At 38.3% G+C, this 17,946-nt stretch overlaps 1 protein-coding gene across 8 annotated transcripts in view; it reads right to left on the bottom strand.

Annotated features, from left to right (window-relative positions):
* Positions 1 to 17,946, bottom strand: part of FKBP5 (FKBP prolyl isomerase 5) — a 121,765-nt gene that overhangs the window by 26,349 nt on the left and 77,470 nt on the right. For all 8 annotated transcript variants that reach the window (XM_004770694.3, XM_004770688.3, XM_004770690.3 and 5 more), the window contains 2 exons: positions 10,855 to 10,997; positions 9,797 to 9,911 (listed from right to left, as the gene is read on the bottom strand). In XM_004770694.3, coding sequence (XP_004770751.1) covers positions 9,797 to 9,911; positions 10,855 to 10,997 — 258 coding nt within the window. The remainder of the gene's footprint in view (positions 1 to 9,796; positions 9,912 to 10,854; positions 10,998 to 17,946) is intronic.

Here is a 17,946-nt window from a genome sequence, read left to right on the forward strand (position 1 = left end):
CTAGAAGAATTCATGCACATGGATGAGAGGTGATAGATCTTAGTCTAAATAGGGACCATACACACAGCAACAAATCCTACACGAACACAAATCTGCACCACTCCTGTCTTTACACGGGGAGAGCACTTTAGTCAGACCTGGATTCCAATCCCATTCTGCCACTTAACAGTTGTGGCTTTGGGCAAGATCATCTAAATTATCTGAAGCTCAGTTTCTCCATCCACAAAATAGAGCTAACTAATAATTGCAGAGAGGATTAAATCAGGGCCCGAATGAAAGCTGTTAGCCCAACACCTGGCATTTGTTCATTCTTTTTTTTTTTTTTTTGCATTCGTTCATTCTTATGTCAGGGTACCTACTATATGAAGACATTGTGATACACAGAGGTGAACTCAATGGAAGTTGGCTATGATTATTTTTCTGCAATCAGAGGTAAATTATACCAGATTAAACATGTTTTTGAACTTCTGCTCGAGAAGCCACTTAATGGCTCCACAGAGAGGGCTGTCGCAATATGAATAAAACTCAAAGTTCGTAGACAAAGACAATGTCTTCCCCTTCTTTTGTACCTTATAGTGCCTAACACACAGTTCAAGGCCAGATAGTAAATATTTATTTAACAATTAGTTTGAAAACAGGGCCTTAAGGAAAATGGTAGTGATTTTCACTTACTTCTGGGAATTTTCCTTTTTGAATACTAGTCAGTACTCCTATTTTTTTTTTAAAGATTTTATTTATTTATTTGACAGAGAGAGATCACAAGTAGGCAGAAAGTCAGGCAGAGAGAGAGAAGAGGAGGAAGCAGACTCCCTGCTGAGCAGAGAGCCCGATGCAGGACTCGATCCCAGGACCCTGAGATCATGACCTGAGCCGAAGGCAGCGGCTTAACCCACTGAGCCACCCAGGCGTCCAGTACTCCTATTTTTAATAAATTCCAAGAGCTATTTAAATTTTTTACTGATATGGAGCTTCTGTATTTTAATACTATTTTTTAAAATATTTTATTTATTTATTTGACAGACAGAGATCACAAGTAGGCAGAGAGGCAGGCAGAGAGAGAGGAGGAAGCAGGCTCCCCGCTGAGCAGAGAACCCGATGTGGGGCTCGATCCCAGGACCCCGGGTTCATGACCTGAGCCGAAGGCAGAGGCTTTAACCCACTGAGCCACCCAGGCGCCCCATGTATTTTAATACTATTTTAAAATAAATGATCCATTGGCTGGATTTTTTAAATTAACAAAAAAGACTATTTTCTACTAAGATTTTACTCTACCTGAAGACTTGAAGCTGCCTTTTTTTACAAGGAGCTACATAAATTCAAGATATTTGAAAGAATAAACAGTGTCCATTTTAGACCAAGTGCCACACTACTTTATTTTGTGAAAACATATAATAAAGTGGTTTCAAGAATTTGCTCTCTCTCACTGGACCAAATTTACCAGGACATTCACAAATACTTAAAAAGCATATGAAAAACAAAACCAAAAAAACCTCATAGCTCTATCAGGTCTCAACATGGGCATAAATGAAATGATTCCTCTATTTTCCATTTTTGGTACCACTTGGTTTTTGATACTTACCTATTTATTGAGAGAAAGAGAGAGGGAACATGTGAGAGAGGGAGGATGGTGAAGGAAAGGGAGAGGTGGAGAGTGAATCTCAAGCAGGCTCCATGCCCAGTGTGAGCCTGATGCAGGGTTCTCATAGTCGCAATGCTCAAAGCATTGCCATGTAGTGTTTAGTATCATGAGTAAGTCTGAGGTCATTGTGATTCTTACTGCTTTGCATAGAGCTTGTTCCTCCGTGGAAAAGCTCAAAATTTTCTTCTAAGCTGTGGATTAAGAAATCTTATCAGAATGTATCTAGGGGAAAAAGCATTCTTTACTGCTGTAGGCCCCTCTCAACTGGCACTTTAGGCTCTTAAGCCTCTTCTATCTTTAGGAAATTTTCTTCTGTCACGTTTGATTGGATTCAATTGGTCTAGCTTTGATTTTTTCATCCCTATCTTCTTTCTTCCACCTTCCATATCTTGGATTTTCTGAAGACGGTAATAAGTATTGTATTTTTAAAATATTTTTAATTTATTTGAGAGAGAGAGAGCACATGTGTTCGCATGGGGATGTGGAAGGAGCAGGGGGAGAGGGATGAATAGATCTCTGTGCTGAATGCTGAGCCCAATATGGTGCTTGATTCCAGAACCCTGAGATCATGGCTAAGCTGAAATCAACAGTTCGGCGCTTAACTAACTGGGCCACCCAGTAATATTATTACCCCAGTAATAATAAGTATTTTAAAAGTTCTCTTCTATTTCTTCTTAGTCTATCTTGGTGCTTCTTTTTCTCATGGGTACTTGCTGACATTTCTTTGTTATCTAGTCATATTATAAAGGATGGATTCAAAAAAATCAAATGATTGTTGATATCTGGCACTGGTTTCCAGTTTTTCTAAGTAGTCGGATACATTTCGATGGTAGTCTTTCCCCCAAAGGGGTGGGCTGATTATGGGAAACTAGGGGTGGGGTTTCCAGAAACATTTACGAAGTATTTATTATGAGCTGAGCACAATGCGCCCATGAAGGCTGGGGAAACCTTTCCCCAGTTGTGATATACGAAAAGGTCTTATTTCAGGAATAAAACACTTGAGCCTCTTTATTGTTGCACAGAGCTATTTCACATTCCTTCCCCTTCAAATCTGCTTTATAAGTTCAAGCCATTCAATATGTCCTCATTCTCTAGTCCAACTCCTAATACAGGGAGTCTTTTGAGGCAGAGACCCCTATTTTATTTTAGAAATCTGGCCTTACTGACTTTAGCCCAGGAGCAAAGACACAGCTAGACCCTAGAGTAATTCTCAATCCTTGGTTGCAAATTAGAATCACCCAGGGAGTTTAAAAATGTGTGCCTGGAGTTCCAGCCTATGAGATTTAAGATTCTTATTTAGCTGGCCTGGGCATCAGGATTTTAAAAGCTCCCCAGGTAATTCTAAATTCAGCCAAAGTTGAATACTGCTACTAAAGTTTACTACCCCAGCTGTTCCATATTGTTTTATAAGAAACCTGATGATTGCCCCATAGCCTGCTTTCGCTCCCTTGCACCAGCTGACCATGAGCTTGGAGTTCTGCCCAAGTTTGTTGAGAAGAATGGTATGTACCTCTGCAGAGATCTTCTCTACACCTGTTTTGAGTTGGGTTTCCTAAGTCTAGTTTCCAACTGTCCAATTTTATCTACTTTATTCCAGAAATTCTTCATAATTCCTGATCCACTTCTTGTATTCCATTTTCCAGCACAATTTTGGATTTCTTACTCTTTCTTAAAAATCATTCTCCAAACCCCTTGCCCATCTCTTAGGAATTCAGTGGAATCTGGGTAGGGAAAGGACGTGAGAAGGAAGGGTATTCCAGTAAACTGAATTCTGCAGGTGGTTCTGCTGAAATGTTCATATTTGAAAACAGTGATGACTGTCTGCATTTTTTGCATTCAAATGAGGTTGAAGGCAGTGTGAAGCGAGAGAGCCACAAACAGCCAGCATTTTGATATATCTACTCAAAGTACTGAAATTAACAAATCTTAAAAAAAAAAAGTGACCCAACAGAAAACTTGGGGAAGGAGTGTTAGCTATTTAGAGTCTTATGTCAGATTTCTAAGAAAGCAAAACTTAAAGGTAACCATGTAGCTACTGTTGGCAACTAAAGTATGATGACTAAAGTATCAGTCTTCATCCCACTGTCAAACAGACTACCTTAGAACACCAACTTTCTTTTTTTTTTTTTTTAAAGATTTTATTTATTTATTTGACAGAGAGAAATTACAAGTACACTGAGAGGCAGGCAGAGAGAGAGAGAGAAGGAAGCAGGCTCCCTGCTGAGCAGAAAGCCCGATGCGGGACTTGATCCCAGGACCCTGAGATCATGACCTGAGCCGAAGGCAGTGGCCCAACCCACTGAGCTACCCAGGCGCCCCCCAACTTTCTTTTTTTAATGGACAAAGAACAAGATTGAAGAAAAATGACAAGATGGTCATCTTAATTGACATAAGAAAAACACACTGGAACAGAATCTAAAAATTGATCTGCAATTATTAGGATCCTGACAGAGAGGGTAAAAAAATTTTTGAGGGGTATCTAGGCGGTTCAATTAGGCGTCTGCCTTCAGCTCAGGTCATGATCCCAGGGTCCTGGGATCCAGTCTCGTGTCAGGCTCCCTGCTCCGTAGTGCTTCACACCCTTTCCTTCTGCCCCTCCTCCTGCTTGAGTTCTCTCTCTATCTCTCAAATAAATAAGATCTTTAAAAAATTCTTTGAGGAAGAATAAATCCTGTCAATGAACATAAGTTCTCTCCCCTTGCACATACAAAATAATTAAAAGGAAGCAAAAGTTTGTAATTCAATAAAAGCCTTTTGATTCAGTCCATAACTTTATTCTTCAAAACCCAAATAAACGACAATCCTGGAGAAATAGGATTTAGGTACAATTAGTATTAAGAAGCTATAAAATTAATTTGAAGACTGTTGTTAACAACAAAGGCAAATTAGTCAGGGGTTCTAGGTCAACTTTGGTAGAGTCAAAAGAATTTGGTGATGAATTGGATATAGGATATAAGATAAAGAGGAGTCAAGGATTTCCTTCCTTAAATCTACTTTCAGGAAGCAAAATAAAGTATATAAGCAGAATATAGGGTAGAAAAAGAAATTAAATGTCCTGTATTAGGCAACTTTCTTCATTTAACTGTCACAATAACCTGTGTGAGTATAAAGATTATCATTCCTGTTTTACAGATGACAAATCTGGATGCCCAAGGTAGTCAAGTAACATGTCTAAAGTCCTAAGAATATCAAATAGTGATTCCAAAACTCAGAATTCAAGTCCATCACTTCCAAAACTTGTGTGTCCCTCCCCAACTATTCACTGTCCTTTTTCACAGAAGTGACAGGCACTCTTAACTCTTGTGTGTCTATAATGATATATGATGGATCATCACTGTCTCCTGTTCCCTTCACTGCAGAACTGGTTTTAGTTCTGGGATGTCTTCCTGACCTTGAATCTAAATGTATAGGTGATGCTATCAGAAATGGCAAACTGGTAAAGACGAAGAAGCCTTTCCCAGAACAAGGTGATCGTGGTTTCAGACAGTCAACCTTCTGTCTTCCTCCCACACACGGCAAACTTGTTTCAAAGAGGGAAAGCAGGACACCTTACCCTTGATAAGTGAAAATACATTTTTATATAACTGATTTGTTCCAGAAAACCAAAAAGGGCTTTTGGGAGAAAAAGTAAAAATAAACCATTTACTCTAAAATTTCCCAGGAAAGTACAATCCTAACAAGATGAGAGACAAAAATCAGTCATAACCCTGTCTTAAGATATTTGGAAATAGAAAAAGTAAAATGAGATAAAGAATTAATCAAATATTTCTAAAATCCATTTATAGTAATGTTAAGGGAAGGAGATATAAGAGGGAAAAAACCCAGATATTAGCTCATTTTTGCAGAAGAAATAGAAGAAGTATAAACCAGGAACTGTGACTAGTGGTCAAAGGAGGTAGGTAGGAAGGAAGGTAGAAATAATGGGAAAATGAGAACAAGTTAGTAGAGATGAGGGGGGAAAACATTTTTGTGTATATCTTATTGTATAGTTTAGAATCATGGGGGATGCCTGGGTGGCTCAGTTGGTTAAGCAGCTGCCTTCGGCTCAGGTCATGATCCCAATGTCCTGGGATCGAGTCTCACATGGGGCTCCTTGCTCGGCCCTCTTCTCCCTCTGCCTCCATCTGCCAGTGCTCTCTCTCTCTCTCTGACAAATAAATAAGTAAATAAATAAAATCTTAAAAAAAAAATCATGGTAATGTTTCATCTACCCCAAACATAAATAAATAGTTAACATCAACCAGTGTGTGCTGGACACAAACATAACAAATGAACATAACTGCATTATAAAGGAATAGCATGACCACACTGGAGGGAGTGAGGAAAAGGAACTATTGGAAGTTGGAAGCAGTGTTTTGAAATGTAAGCTTGAAGGCTCATGATTAAAGGAACTATGCACAAGTATTTCCTATATTTAGAAAGTTTGTTTCTCACAGGGTGTGGGTTAGCAATTTTAAAACTACTTTCTGTATAAACTACAATTAAATAAATATATTGTGGATAATGAGAGTGAGGTTTCTCACTGCTGGAGAAAGCAGTTTTAAATAAGCAAAGGGAGGTGAGAATAAAGCAGTGGTATTGGACCGGAACTCTGAGTGTTAGTATGTACTCATAGTTTGTAATATATATACAGATTGAGAAAGAATACCTGTAGTTGGTTATAGATGCATATTGAGGCACATACATTTCCTAGCTCTGTCTGCTTAAGAGGTTCTAGAAGCAGTAACATTCCATAGTGTGAGTATACCTAGCACCTGGATCTTGGTTTCTAAATACCCTTCTCTAATAAATCAGAGCTCCTCAGCGAATCAGCTAATTCCAGCCCTGGGGCAAGGAAGTTACAAAATGAGCCTAGAGCATCTTGTACCAAAAGTAAGGAAATACTAGGGCACCTGGGTGGCTCAGCTGGTTAAGCGTCCAACTGTTGTTTTCAGCTAGGGTCACGGTCTTGGGGTCATGAGACTGAGCCCTGGGTCGGGCTCTGCATTTAGCATGGAGTCTGCTTGGGATTCTCTCTCTCTGTTTGTTCTCTCTAAAACAATTAAGTAAAATTGCTTTTTAAAAAGATTTTATTTATTTACTTGAGAGAGAGAAAACAAGCAGGGGAGAGGCAGAGGGGGATGGAGAAGCAGACTCCCTGTTGAGCAGGAAGCCTGACATGGGGCTCAATCCCAGGACCCGGAGATTGTGACCTCAGCTGAAGGCAGAGACTTAACCATCTGAACCATCCAGGCACCTTATAAATAAAATCTTTAAAAAAAAAAAAAAAAAAAAAAGGAAGTGCTTAAAAATCAAGGTACATTGAAAAGAATCTTCTAATGGCCAAACCTGTGACAATTTGAGCAACAAATAAGAATAGCAATGAATAATAACCTACAGAATAAAATAAGTTCCCATGAGTCCACACTATTGAAAATAACTGAATAAACAGGGGAGGAGAGGCAGCTCTTCCTTATAGCAGAGTTCCAATTAAACTGTAGAAGAACAATGGAAGTAGAAAAATTACCACTGGGAAAGTACTACAGTAATAACTGCTGCATACAAAAATTATTCATGGACGTTAAAATCAGCACGTGAAGATATGATATAAAAAACCTCCGCATGGTCTCCTAGTAGTTCTCTGCCAGTGAGATACTTAGTAAGGCAAAAATAGGAACTTTACAAAGAAGAAACATGGCAGACCCCACTTTAACCAAGGGACCTAAGTTAGTATCATCACTAACATGTACCCCCTGATAATGAAGAACTGAGAAGGGCACAACATCACTTATATGGTATTTTTCAAAACAATGTGTAACTTCAATCTAATCAGACAAACCCAAACTGAAGTATATTCTATATCAGCCAGTTGTCTTCAAAAGTGTTAAAGTCATGAAAATCACAGAAAGACTTACCAACTGTCACACACTGGAGAGGCTACTATTAGAGGGACTAAATACAATAATAATGGTGGATCCTGAATCTGACCATGGACCAGAAAAATGACATCAGTGTGGGAACTGATGAAATTCACATAAGATCTGCAGAACAGTTAATAGTATTGCATCAAGGTTAATTTCCTGACTTTGATAGATGTACCGTGGCAAGGGAAGATGTGAACATTAGGGAAAGCTGGGTGAAGCATATAGGAGATATTCTCTGTACTAGTTTCACAGTTTGTCTGTAAGTTGAAAATTATTTTAAAATGGAAAGCTAAAAATAAAGACTCCCACTGAAAATACTACTAAAAGCAAGATCTGATTGAATTTAGCCTGCCCCAAAGTTAACTCTGCAGTGGTGGCTTTGTGGCATTGTCAATAATCAGGAAAATTTTTCCTTTTATTTTGCCAAAAACCTCCAGTTTAAAAATATTCATTATAAATTGTTGAATTTGGGGAGTTACTATATCATACGGGGAAAAATCTCTATTGTTGTATATGTCTGAAAATTTTCATAATAAAAAATTAAAATATATATTATAGATAACCTTTTGTGCATTTGCTAAAGGTAATTTTCTTTTTATTTATGTATTTATTTATTTATTTTTAAAGATTTTATTTATTTATTTGACAGAGAGAGATGACAAGCAGGCAGAGAGGCAGGCAGAGAGAGAGGAGGAAGCAGGCTCCCTGCTGAGCAGAGAGCCTGATGTGGGGCTCGATCCCAGGACCCTGAGATCATGACCCGAGCCGAAGGCAGCAGCTTAACTCACTGAGCCACCCAGGCGCCTCTCAAGGTAATTTTCTATCATCCCTGTAACTTTCCTAGAATTCTGTCATGGAATGTTCAGTGCTAGTAGGACCTTACAAATCAAGATGTCTACCCCTGTGTCATTAGAAAGGAAGGAAGCTGACACTCAGAGAGGCAAGGGCTAGTTAGAGTCAGCTAAAGCCAGAATCCTATCTATGACTCCTGGTCTAGCTATTTCTCCAACATGTGAGATCCTCTTCATTTTTTCCAAAAGTTACCATGATAATAGTCACCTAAACATTTCAACTATAATAGTACAGTATTACTATTGGTATAACTCAATCTGAACTAATTTGCCAGACTCTGAGAAATGAAACATGGGTCTCAAATAGTATAAACAATGGTAAAGATAAGAAGATCAACCATTCTAGTTTACTTTTCCAAATGAACTCTTTATTTTAAAGAAAATATTTAAATAAAATATTTTAAATAAAATAAAAATTTTATATAAAACTTTTATCATAGTTCATTTGCCATCCTATTTTAGTGCTTTGAGTGTTTTCTTAGTGGAAGTATTTTTCCATGTCTTCTCACAACTTTTTGAAAGTACTTCAGCCCAGCGAATGGCATCTTTCAAACATCTGTCCATGTAGAGAGCATCTACCTTATACCTACAGTGGAGAGCACTGTAGGTGATGCTGGAACTAAAAAAAATGAAGAAAGATTCTGGTGCTCAATCTGAATACTGGGCAAAGGGGCAAGCACTGATTATAGTATAGGGTACATGATAACAAATGGGGTATATGACAGTATGTCGAACGTACTCTAGGAGGGAAGGAGGAGTGATCAGTATGCCAGTCCTCAGTAGTATCCTTACTCCCAACTTAGCAAATAAAAAATGGAATAGCTTTAAGTCATCCAATAAATGGCAAAGGAGAACTTGAACCAAGGTCTCCTAGAATAGAATGAACAATTTTATCCAATTTTGATGTAAGATGAACTTTTTCATCTTGAGAAAAGCCAGTGAAATGGGTTTGAGAGTTCTGAAGTGCACTACAATCTAACTGCTCTGTTTAGAAACTCTGTAACCTTGGGCAATTTATGTAACTTCCCTCAACTTACTTTTCTTACCTGGGGATAATAAATCTTATCTCATAATGTTACTGGGAGAAATAAATGAATAAATAAATATGTAAGGCAGCTAACTTAGTTGCTGGCACATGAAGGAGTCCATAGATTTGGACTTGAGGATGGGATTACCTTTTATTCACTTTCTGGGTCTACAGAAGCTGGTACAGGACCTGGCATGGACATGCTGGAATGAATATTTACCAAATAAATTCACTATTTAATAAATGTTCAATTTGAAACTATTCTTGGGCTATATTTATTACTATAAACCTATTTTTAGAAAGAAATCTTCATTTTATCCCCATAAATTGAACCCAGCTTTTAAGGACTAAGTATTGTTGTCACAGCAACACTTACTTTCTACTGTTGCTCCTTCATTTGGGTTTGAATATCCTTCTCCCTTCCGTTTGATTCTTCGGATAATGCCTCCATCTTCAAATAAATCCTCTCCTTTGAAATCAAGAAGCTCAATCTAGAAAGGAAAAAAAGGATCTGGCTGAGATAAGACCAAACAGAGCCAACAGAACATACTTAAAGACAAGGGCAACCAATTCTCCTTTCATTTTACAAAATAAAACTCTTTTATATTTATCTATGCATCTCAGTTATTGGAAAAGTAGGGAAAAAGAACACTGCACTTTCAATACCTGGAAAGAGCCTTCACGTAATGACAATGTCTAGGACTACATCCTGTGGGGCTGCAGTGCAAAGACAGACAGGAAATACTAGGAAAGCTGCCTTGTGGGCAAAAAGCCAGAACTACAAGGTGCTGGCCCAGAACTGTTTTGTCTGACTCTAAAGGCCACCACCTTTCCACCCCAGATTCATGGAATTCCCTTTTTCAATGTAAAAATAAATCTTATGAATCAGGCCTATGATCAACTAAAGGTGTTTTTTACCTAGTTATGATGTTTCAGGCATTTCCTCCCTTAATTTTTTAAATCAGATTTGGACAAATATATAAAAGTCAACACAGGGTAAATAAGATTATTACCACCTACCACTTCTAATGAAGGAGTGAGATCTGTGACAAAGAGTAAACCTGTATAATAGGAGAATACCTTACAATTTGGTTTGGGTACACTTCAACACTTACCTCCCCTTTTCCAACCTATCTTCTGGGCAATTTCAAGTAGGTTATACTCACGCCACTGACCAGAACCTTTATTTCTTAAGCCTGGTGTCTTTTGTTTATTTGGATACGACCTTTCTGTGCCAGAAACACGTTTCTAAGAAAGCACTGGCACACACCCCTTGGGTTTGTGGGAAACAATTCAAGAAGCCAAGCTCCAAAATAAATAAGTTGGATCTGATTCTCAGTGGCAAGCCTAGCTACTTGTTCCACTGCCTGTTGCTTCAGTGCCAGCACTATAGTAGAACAGATGCTAACAAGGCAACATAGCACACGTACTTACCTCAAAAAAGAGAGTTGCATTCGAGGGAATTTTAGGAAGACTGCCAGCCGATCCATATGCATACTCTGGTTTGCAGAGTAAATGGCAGATCTCTCCTTTCTTCATGGTAGCCACCCCAATGTCCCATGCCTTGATAACTTGGCCTAAGAGAAAGAAAAATGTGGTTGAAAGCTACAGGCCCTATTTAAAAATATTTAACCATCAAAAACACAAGTTCAAACAAATTTCCTATTCTCCTTACATTACACACTCAGTAAATAGGGGCTATAAAAGAATCTGGTAACATTTACCCACTAAGAAATAAATTGTGATTTTTGAGGGTGATCAGAGTAGATTCCCTCCTGAGAAGAATGAAAGTAGGATCAATTTCTAAATTGCTCAAAGACTGTATCTTTGAAAAGGGGCAATAACATAATCTTTGAAATGTAGCTGGGTTGTAGTTGTTGCTTAATTTATAATTTCAACTATAATAAGGGCATTTTTCTAGGTATAGATAGAACAAAAATAGTTTGGAATAAAATGGAATTTGTCCTAAGGAAGTTTATAATTTAGTTGGATAAACAAAAACACCAAACAACTGGAGAAGTATAAATTGCATAAAAGGGCCCATGAAAGATGTCTTCTCAAAATTTAGAAAAAGAAAAAAAGAATTAAAAAAATATATGATTATGTGTTCTTTTGTCAAATCACAAGAACTACTGAACTCAGAATTTCTTCTCCCCTTCCAGGAAACAGAAGTTGATTTTACTGCGCTCAACTGTTAAACTATATTAACTTATATAATTGGGTTTTTTATTTGTTTTATTTGAGAGAGAGAGAGAGCAAGCGAGCGAGTGAGCATGTGAGCACACAAGTAGGGAGAGTGGAAGGCAGAGGGAGAGGGAGAAGCAGGCTCCATCCCAGGTCCCTGAGATCATGACCTGAGCCAAAGGCAGACGTTTAACTGACTGAGCTACCTACATGCCCCTGGCTTATATGATTGTAATTATATCTTACAATAAGCAGTCTCAAATCCTTTGGAAAACAATAAAAAACGTAGTTAAAGGAATAAAATAGGAAAATAAGGTACAACGTCAATCAAAAACTTAAGGATAGCAAATTCAGGTAAACAATGAATCCAGTGGAAGTAAATTTTGAAGAAAGCTATTATCCTGAAGTGAGAGTGGATGACAGGATATTAGAATAAGGGGAACTCTATACTTGCGTAGGTAAGTAGAGATGGATTAAACATTCATGACTATGACTACAGCTTAAGTATTACAATCTTTCAAAAGATCAGACACTTGTTTTAGTTAAAAATTTCTAAGTTATATATAACATATTAAAGCACACACAAGAGAGAAAGATATAAAGTGAAAGGGTATCCATTCTTTCCATGTAAGAAGCCACTATTGTTCTTTTTATATCCTTCCGGTGTGTGCTGTCACTTCTCAAAAGATTTAAGAAACAAAATGACAGCAGACTATACATTCAGTTTGGCTTTTCATTTAATATAGGTCTTGGGGCACCTGTGTGGCTCAGTCAGTTGGGCAACTTACTCTTGGTTTTGGCTCAGGTCATGATCTCAGAGCTGTGAGATGGAGCCCTGAGCTGGGCTCCACTCTGGGTATGGAGCCTGCTTGGTATTCTCTCTGCCCCACCCCCTCAATAATATATATCTTGATCTTTCTCCATGTGTAGAAAGAAGAAAGTACATTTTAGAGGGTAAAAGTACAGCTTTTTTTTTTTTTTTTTTAAAGTACAGCCTGTTTTAACCTCAAACTATATGGATTCAAATACCAGGTCCGCCCCTTACGGGTGATGGGCAAATTATTTAACCACTGTGCCTCAGTTTCTCATCTGCAAAAGGTAGATAATAATAGTGCCTTCCATATAGTAAGAATGTGCCTTCCATATTGTAAGAATTACTAGATAAAAAGAACAGCAATCATACTGGGGAAGTCTGGCTCAGTCGGTAGAGCATGCAACTCTTGATCTTGGGGTTGTGAGTTCAAGCCTGTGCTTGGTGTAGAGCCTACTTATAAAAATAATAAATAGGGGTGCCTGGGTGGCTCAGTGGGTTAAAGCCTCTGCCTTCGGCTCAGGTCATGATCCCAGGGTCCTGGGATTGAGCCCTGCATTGGGCTCTCTGCTCAGCAGGAAGCCTGCTTCTTTTCCTCTCTCTCTGACTACTTGTGATCTCTGTCAAATAAATAAATAAAATCTTTAAAAAATAATAATAATAATAAATAATAGAAGGACAGCTGCCATCAACATCATCATCATCATCATCAATACAAATAGATCTACCTCTTTCTAAATGGCAGGATAATGTTCCAGTCACTCTTGTATTGAGAAACATATTAACAACAATATTGTAAATAAGGCTATCTGTCCATATAGGATTGTCTAGCTTGTGCAAGACAAGGGAGGGTAAATTCCTAGAAATGCAATGTTGACGTGCATTTTTTATTTGATAGACATATTGCCCAAATGCCCTTCCAAAATAGCTACATCAATTTATATGCTCATACATGGTTCTACTATGAAAACAGTCCAGAATCTTCAGACAAAATGTAAAGCCTGCCATTGATAGGTTGGCTTTCCTGTCACTGATTCTCCTCAAAGATTGCTAGGTTTTAGAGAGGGCTCTCAAGAACATTTTTTTTTTTCCACTATTAACTAACTCTCATACTTTAAGACATACTCCTTCAGGAAATCTTCATATTGTGGGGGTTACTACCGTACATTTGTTCAAGACATTTAGCCAATTACCAAGGAACAAAGGTATAGCTATTAATACAAAGGTGGTCATTCCCTTTTTCCTTCTAAGGACCATGCAATGTAGTATGGCTAGTGGAAGAGAAAGACACATATTGTTTTTATCTTAAACAAAGAATAGTAAACACTAACACAGACTACAAACAAGGGGCTTTTGCTTTTGGGTGGGGATTAGAGCAATCAGCCAAAGTTTAATTCACAGATAAGGTCTACACTTGGCCTTAGAAGTCAGAAACATTAACCTGTCAGTTAAATCCATAGGAGCCTCAAGCTAAAAAAAAAAAAAAAAAAAATCATACCCATGCCTTTGCTTTTTTTCTCATTTGGGAACATAAAGCTTCTCTTACAGTGAGCTCCCATTACTGAATGAAACACACTGAGGAAAAAGCCACACGGGTATGAACAGAGGTCTATATTTCTAAAATTGCCAATCCAGGGACTCTTCTTAAAAAGTATTCCCCTCCCTCCCCCACAAAACTATTTCCTTTTGGACTCCTGGGTGGCTCAGTCAGTTAAGCGTCTGCCTTTGGCTTAGGTCATGATCCCAGGGTCCTGGGATTGAGTCCTGCATCAGGCGCCCTGCTCCACAGGGAGTCTGCTTCTCCCTCTGCCCCTCCTCCCACTCATTTTCTCAATCTGTCTCTCAAATAATAAATAAAATCTTTTCTATTTATTATTTGCCAGAGGGAGACACGGTGAGATAGGGAACACAAGCAGGGAGAGTGGGAGAGGGAGAAGCAGGCCTCCTGCTGAGCAGGGTGCCCAATGTGGGGCACAATCCCAGGACTCTGGGATCATGACCCAAGCTGGAGGCAGACCATGACTGAGCCACCCAGGGGCCCTGCTAAATAAATAAAATCTTAAAAGAAAAAAAAAAAAACCAACAACAACCAGGAGCGCCTGGGTGGCTCAGTGGGTTAAGCCTCTGCCTTCGGCTCAGGTCATAATCTCAAGGTCCTGGAATAGAGCCCCACATCCGGTTCTCTGCTCAGCAGGGAGCCTGCAGTCTGCATCCCACCCCCCTCTGCCTACTTGTGATCTTTCTCTCTGTCAAATAAATAAATAAAATCTTTAAAAAAAAAAAAAACCAACAACAATTGGGGGCACCTGGGTGGCTCAGTGGGTTAAAGCCTCTGCCTTCGGTTTGGGTCATGATCCCAGGATCCTGGGATGGAGTCCCACATCGGGCTCTCAGCTCAGCAGGGAGCCTGCTTCCTCCTCTCTCTCTGCCTGACTCTGCCTACTTGTGATCTCTGTCAAATAAATAAATAAAATCTTTATAAATAAATAAATAAAACCAACAACAACCCATAGTATTTCCCCTTGTGATAAGTACCAAATATTGTATTGAAATACTGAATCACTAAATTGTATATCTGAAACTAATATCACACTATGTTAACTAAATTAGAATTCAAATAAAAACTTTTAAAAAAGAAATGTACTTCCCCTGATTAAAAAAAAGGTATTCCACTTATCATAGAATACCTGGAAAGTATAGAGGAGCATAGAAAATAAAATTTAAAACCTCTGAAATCCCAGTATTTGGGGTAAACTGTCAATTTCCTGGTTCATTTTCTTCCAAATTATAAATGTACACTTTGTTTGCATTTAAAATTTTTACATATTCATTCTTAAAATTCTGGTTATAGTTTATTTGGTTTTGTGATTTACTCTTTACATTTCATATTGTATGAGCATTTTTCTTATTAAAAGATAGTATCTGAAAAATGACTTTTAATAACTATATACTATTTCACCTTTTGATTATGATTTCATCACCTCCATCAATAAACAAGTTCTTTTTTCTTATTTTAAATTTTATTTTTAATTTTTCATTTTTCATTTTTTTTAAGGTTTTTGTTTTTATTTATTTGACAGAGCTCACAAGTAGGCAGAGAGGCAGGCAGAGAGAAAGGTGGGGGAGGCAGGCTCCCTGCTGAGCAGAGAGCCCCATGCGGGGCTCAATCCCAGGACCCTGGAATCATGACCTGAGCCAAAGGCAGGGGCTTAACCCACTGAGCCACCCAGGCGCCTCTATCATTTTAAATTTCAATGAACAATTCTGCATCTAAATCTTAATGTAGCTTTTTTTTTTTTTTGCATAGTAAAGGCCTGTTACCTGAAAATCGGAACTATAGTTGGTAGGTTAATTTAAAATGTTGCTTTGAGTGAGGAATCAAAAAAAGAACATATACATGTCTCAAACATTTATTTTAAATTAAAACATATCGAAGTATGTTAATTCACTAATCTTTGTAACAAAGTTAACTCCTTGTCTGTAGGTGTGGCTTTGGTGATAAAAAGTTTCACATCATCTTTACTGTATACATCATAATTATGATATATCATTTCAATTTATAATGTGGGTTTCTTTAAAGTGGACTGAGAACCAGAAGATACTTGTAAAGCAATCAGTAAAATTCTGGTAAAAATGTGGTCTAAATGGCCTACTTGTTTTTGCCTTTTATCCACCTCTAATTCAATAGCAATTTAAAAAATGCTTTCAGCGGGGCTCCTGGGTGGCTCAGTGGAATAAAGCCTCTGCCTTTGGCTCAGGTCATGATCCCAGGGTCCTGGGATCGAGCCCCACATCAGGCTCTCTGGTCAGCAGGGAGCCTGCTTCCACCTCTCTCTCTGCCTACTTGTGATTTCTGTCTGTCAAATAAATAATAAATAAAAATCTAAAAAAAATGATTTTAGCAATTCATCTTAGTAAGTCTTTCCAAAAATGTTCAAGTTTTCATTGAAATAATCCTTTCTTTCTACACGAATTGTTTTATGTAAAACATGAAGTATTTTATATATGATCTAATTAAATTCTATAATTACAAAAAGCACAATAGAGATAAACATATTTCAACTGATTCTTACTAAGAGGAAGAAAAATCAGCCCCTAACATGTGGAAACTGCTTGACACTGACAGCTAGGCCTTAATGATGTCTGAAGCAGGCTGGGGGGAAGCTAGGCCATGCTATTTTCCTGTTGGACATAAACAATCTCACAAAACATCAACATCAGACAAGGTCACTCCGAGACCATGAAAAAGTGAGACAAAACAAAAACACTTCAAAATTTTGTCTGGACAAAAAATAAGGTCATTTTGCAACCTACCAAATACCAAACATCCCCCTCTCCTGGCTGACAGGGGTGACTGCTGCTTCTCCAGCAGGTGTAGCTTTTAGTCTCTGTCTACTCAGCCTTCCCCCTAGATAAGACTTACTAAGATACCCAAGGACTCAGCCCACATCCTAACAATATCCCATCCAGAACAAAGACCCTCTTCCTTAAACCCTTCCCCAAATCACCTAATACAAGCTCAAATTCCATAATAAATCCTTTTGAACACTCCTACTAAAATACCCCACAATTTCCCATATGCATTTTCCCTCCCTACAATGAGTAATAAACCCAACTTGTTCTACAACCTCTGTGTGCCCAGTGGTCTGTGGCTGGAGGGCATTGACAAGGCCCACTTGAACTGGCTGAAGCAGAGTGTAGAACCATACCACAGAGTAAGAACACAGCAGTACTATTCAACATATTTTCAAAAAAGATTGGAGAGCATAGTCTGGAGTTTGTTAAGCAAGCTTCTACCATACTTTCTATTCAGGTTGAATTCTTAGAAGCAGAATTAAACATTTGTAAGACTTTTAATCTTTAGGCTCTTTTGAGCTTTAGGATCATAATAATAGGTATAATACACCAAGAATATGGATTTTGTTCTAACACTTGACCTGGACTTCCATTAGCTCAAACAATTTATCAATTTCAGGAGTCCTATTTCTGACACTATCTGAAGTAAAAATACAAATTTAAACAAATGTATAATGTAGCTATCCCTAAGTTCAAATGCTTTCCATATATACCTAACTGTAGGCAACTGGAAAAGTTTAAAAGTATATAAACAGCCCAGTATAAAAGCAATGAACTGTACTTTTTTCTTCCTTCTGCAAAGGAATACATTTTAAAATACAAAATTTGGGGGCACCTGGATGGCTCAAGTAAGTTAAGTGTCCAACTCATGGTTTCGGCTCATGTCATGATCTCAGGGTTGTGAGACTGAGCCCCTTGTTAGGCTTCATCAGGCTCTGTGCTAGGGGTGCAGCCAGCTTTGGATTCTTGCTCTCTCTCTCTGACCCCCCACTCCCCTCTCTAAAAACAAACAAACAAGAAAATTCATAAAATTGGGTCACCTGGGTGACTCAGCTGGTTAAGTGTCTGCCTTCAGCTCAGGTCATGATACCGGGGTCCTGGGATCAAGCCCCACATCAGGTTCCCTGCTCATTGGGAAGCCTGCTTCTCCCTCTCCCTGCCACAACCCCTGCTGC

Source organism: Mustela putorius, unplaced genomic scaffold (genome assembly GCF_011764305.1).
Source record: "Mustela putorius furo isolate JIRA1106 unplaced genomic scaffold, ASM1176430v1.1 tig00000135_pilon_pilon_pilon, whole genome shotgun sequence".
NCBI classification, from domain to species: domain Eukaryota; kingdom Metazoa; phylum Chordata; class Mammalia; order Carnivora; family Mustelidae; genus Mustela; species Mustela putorius.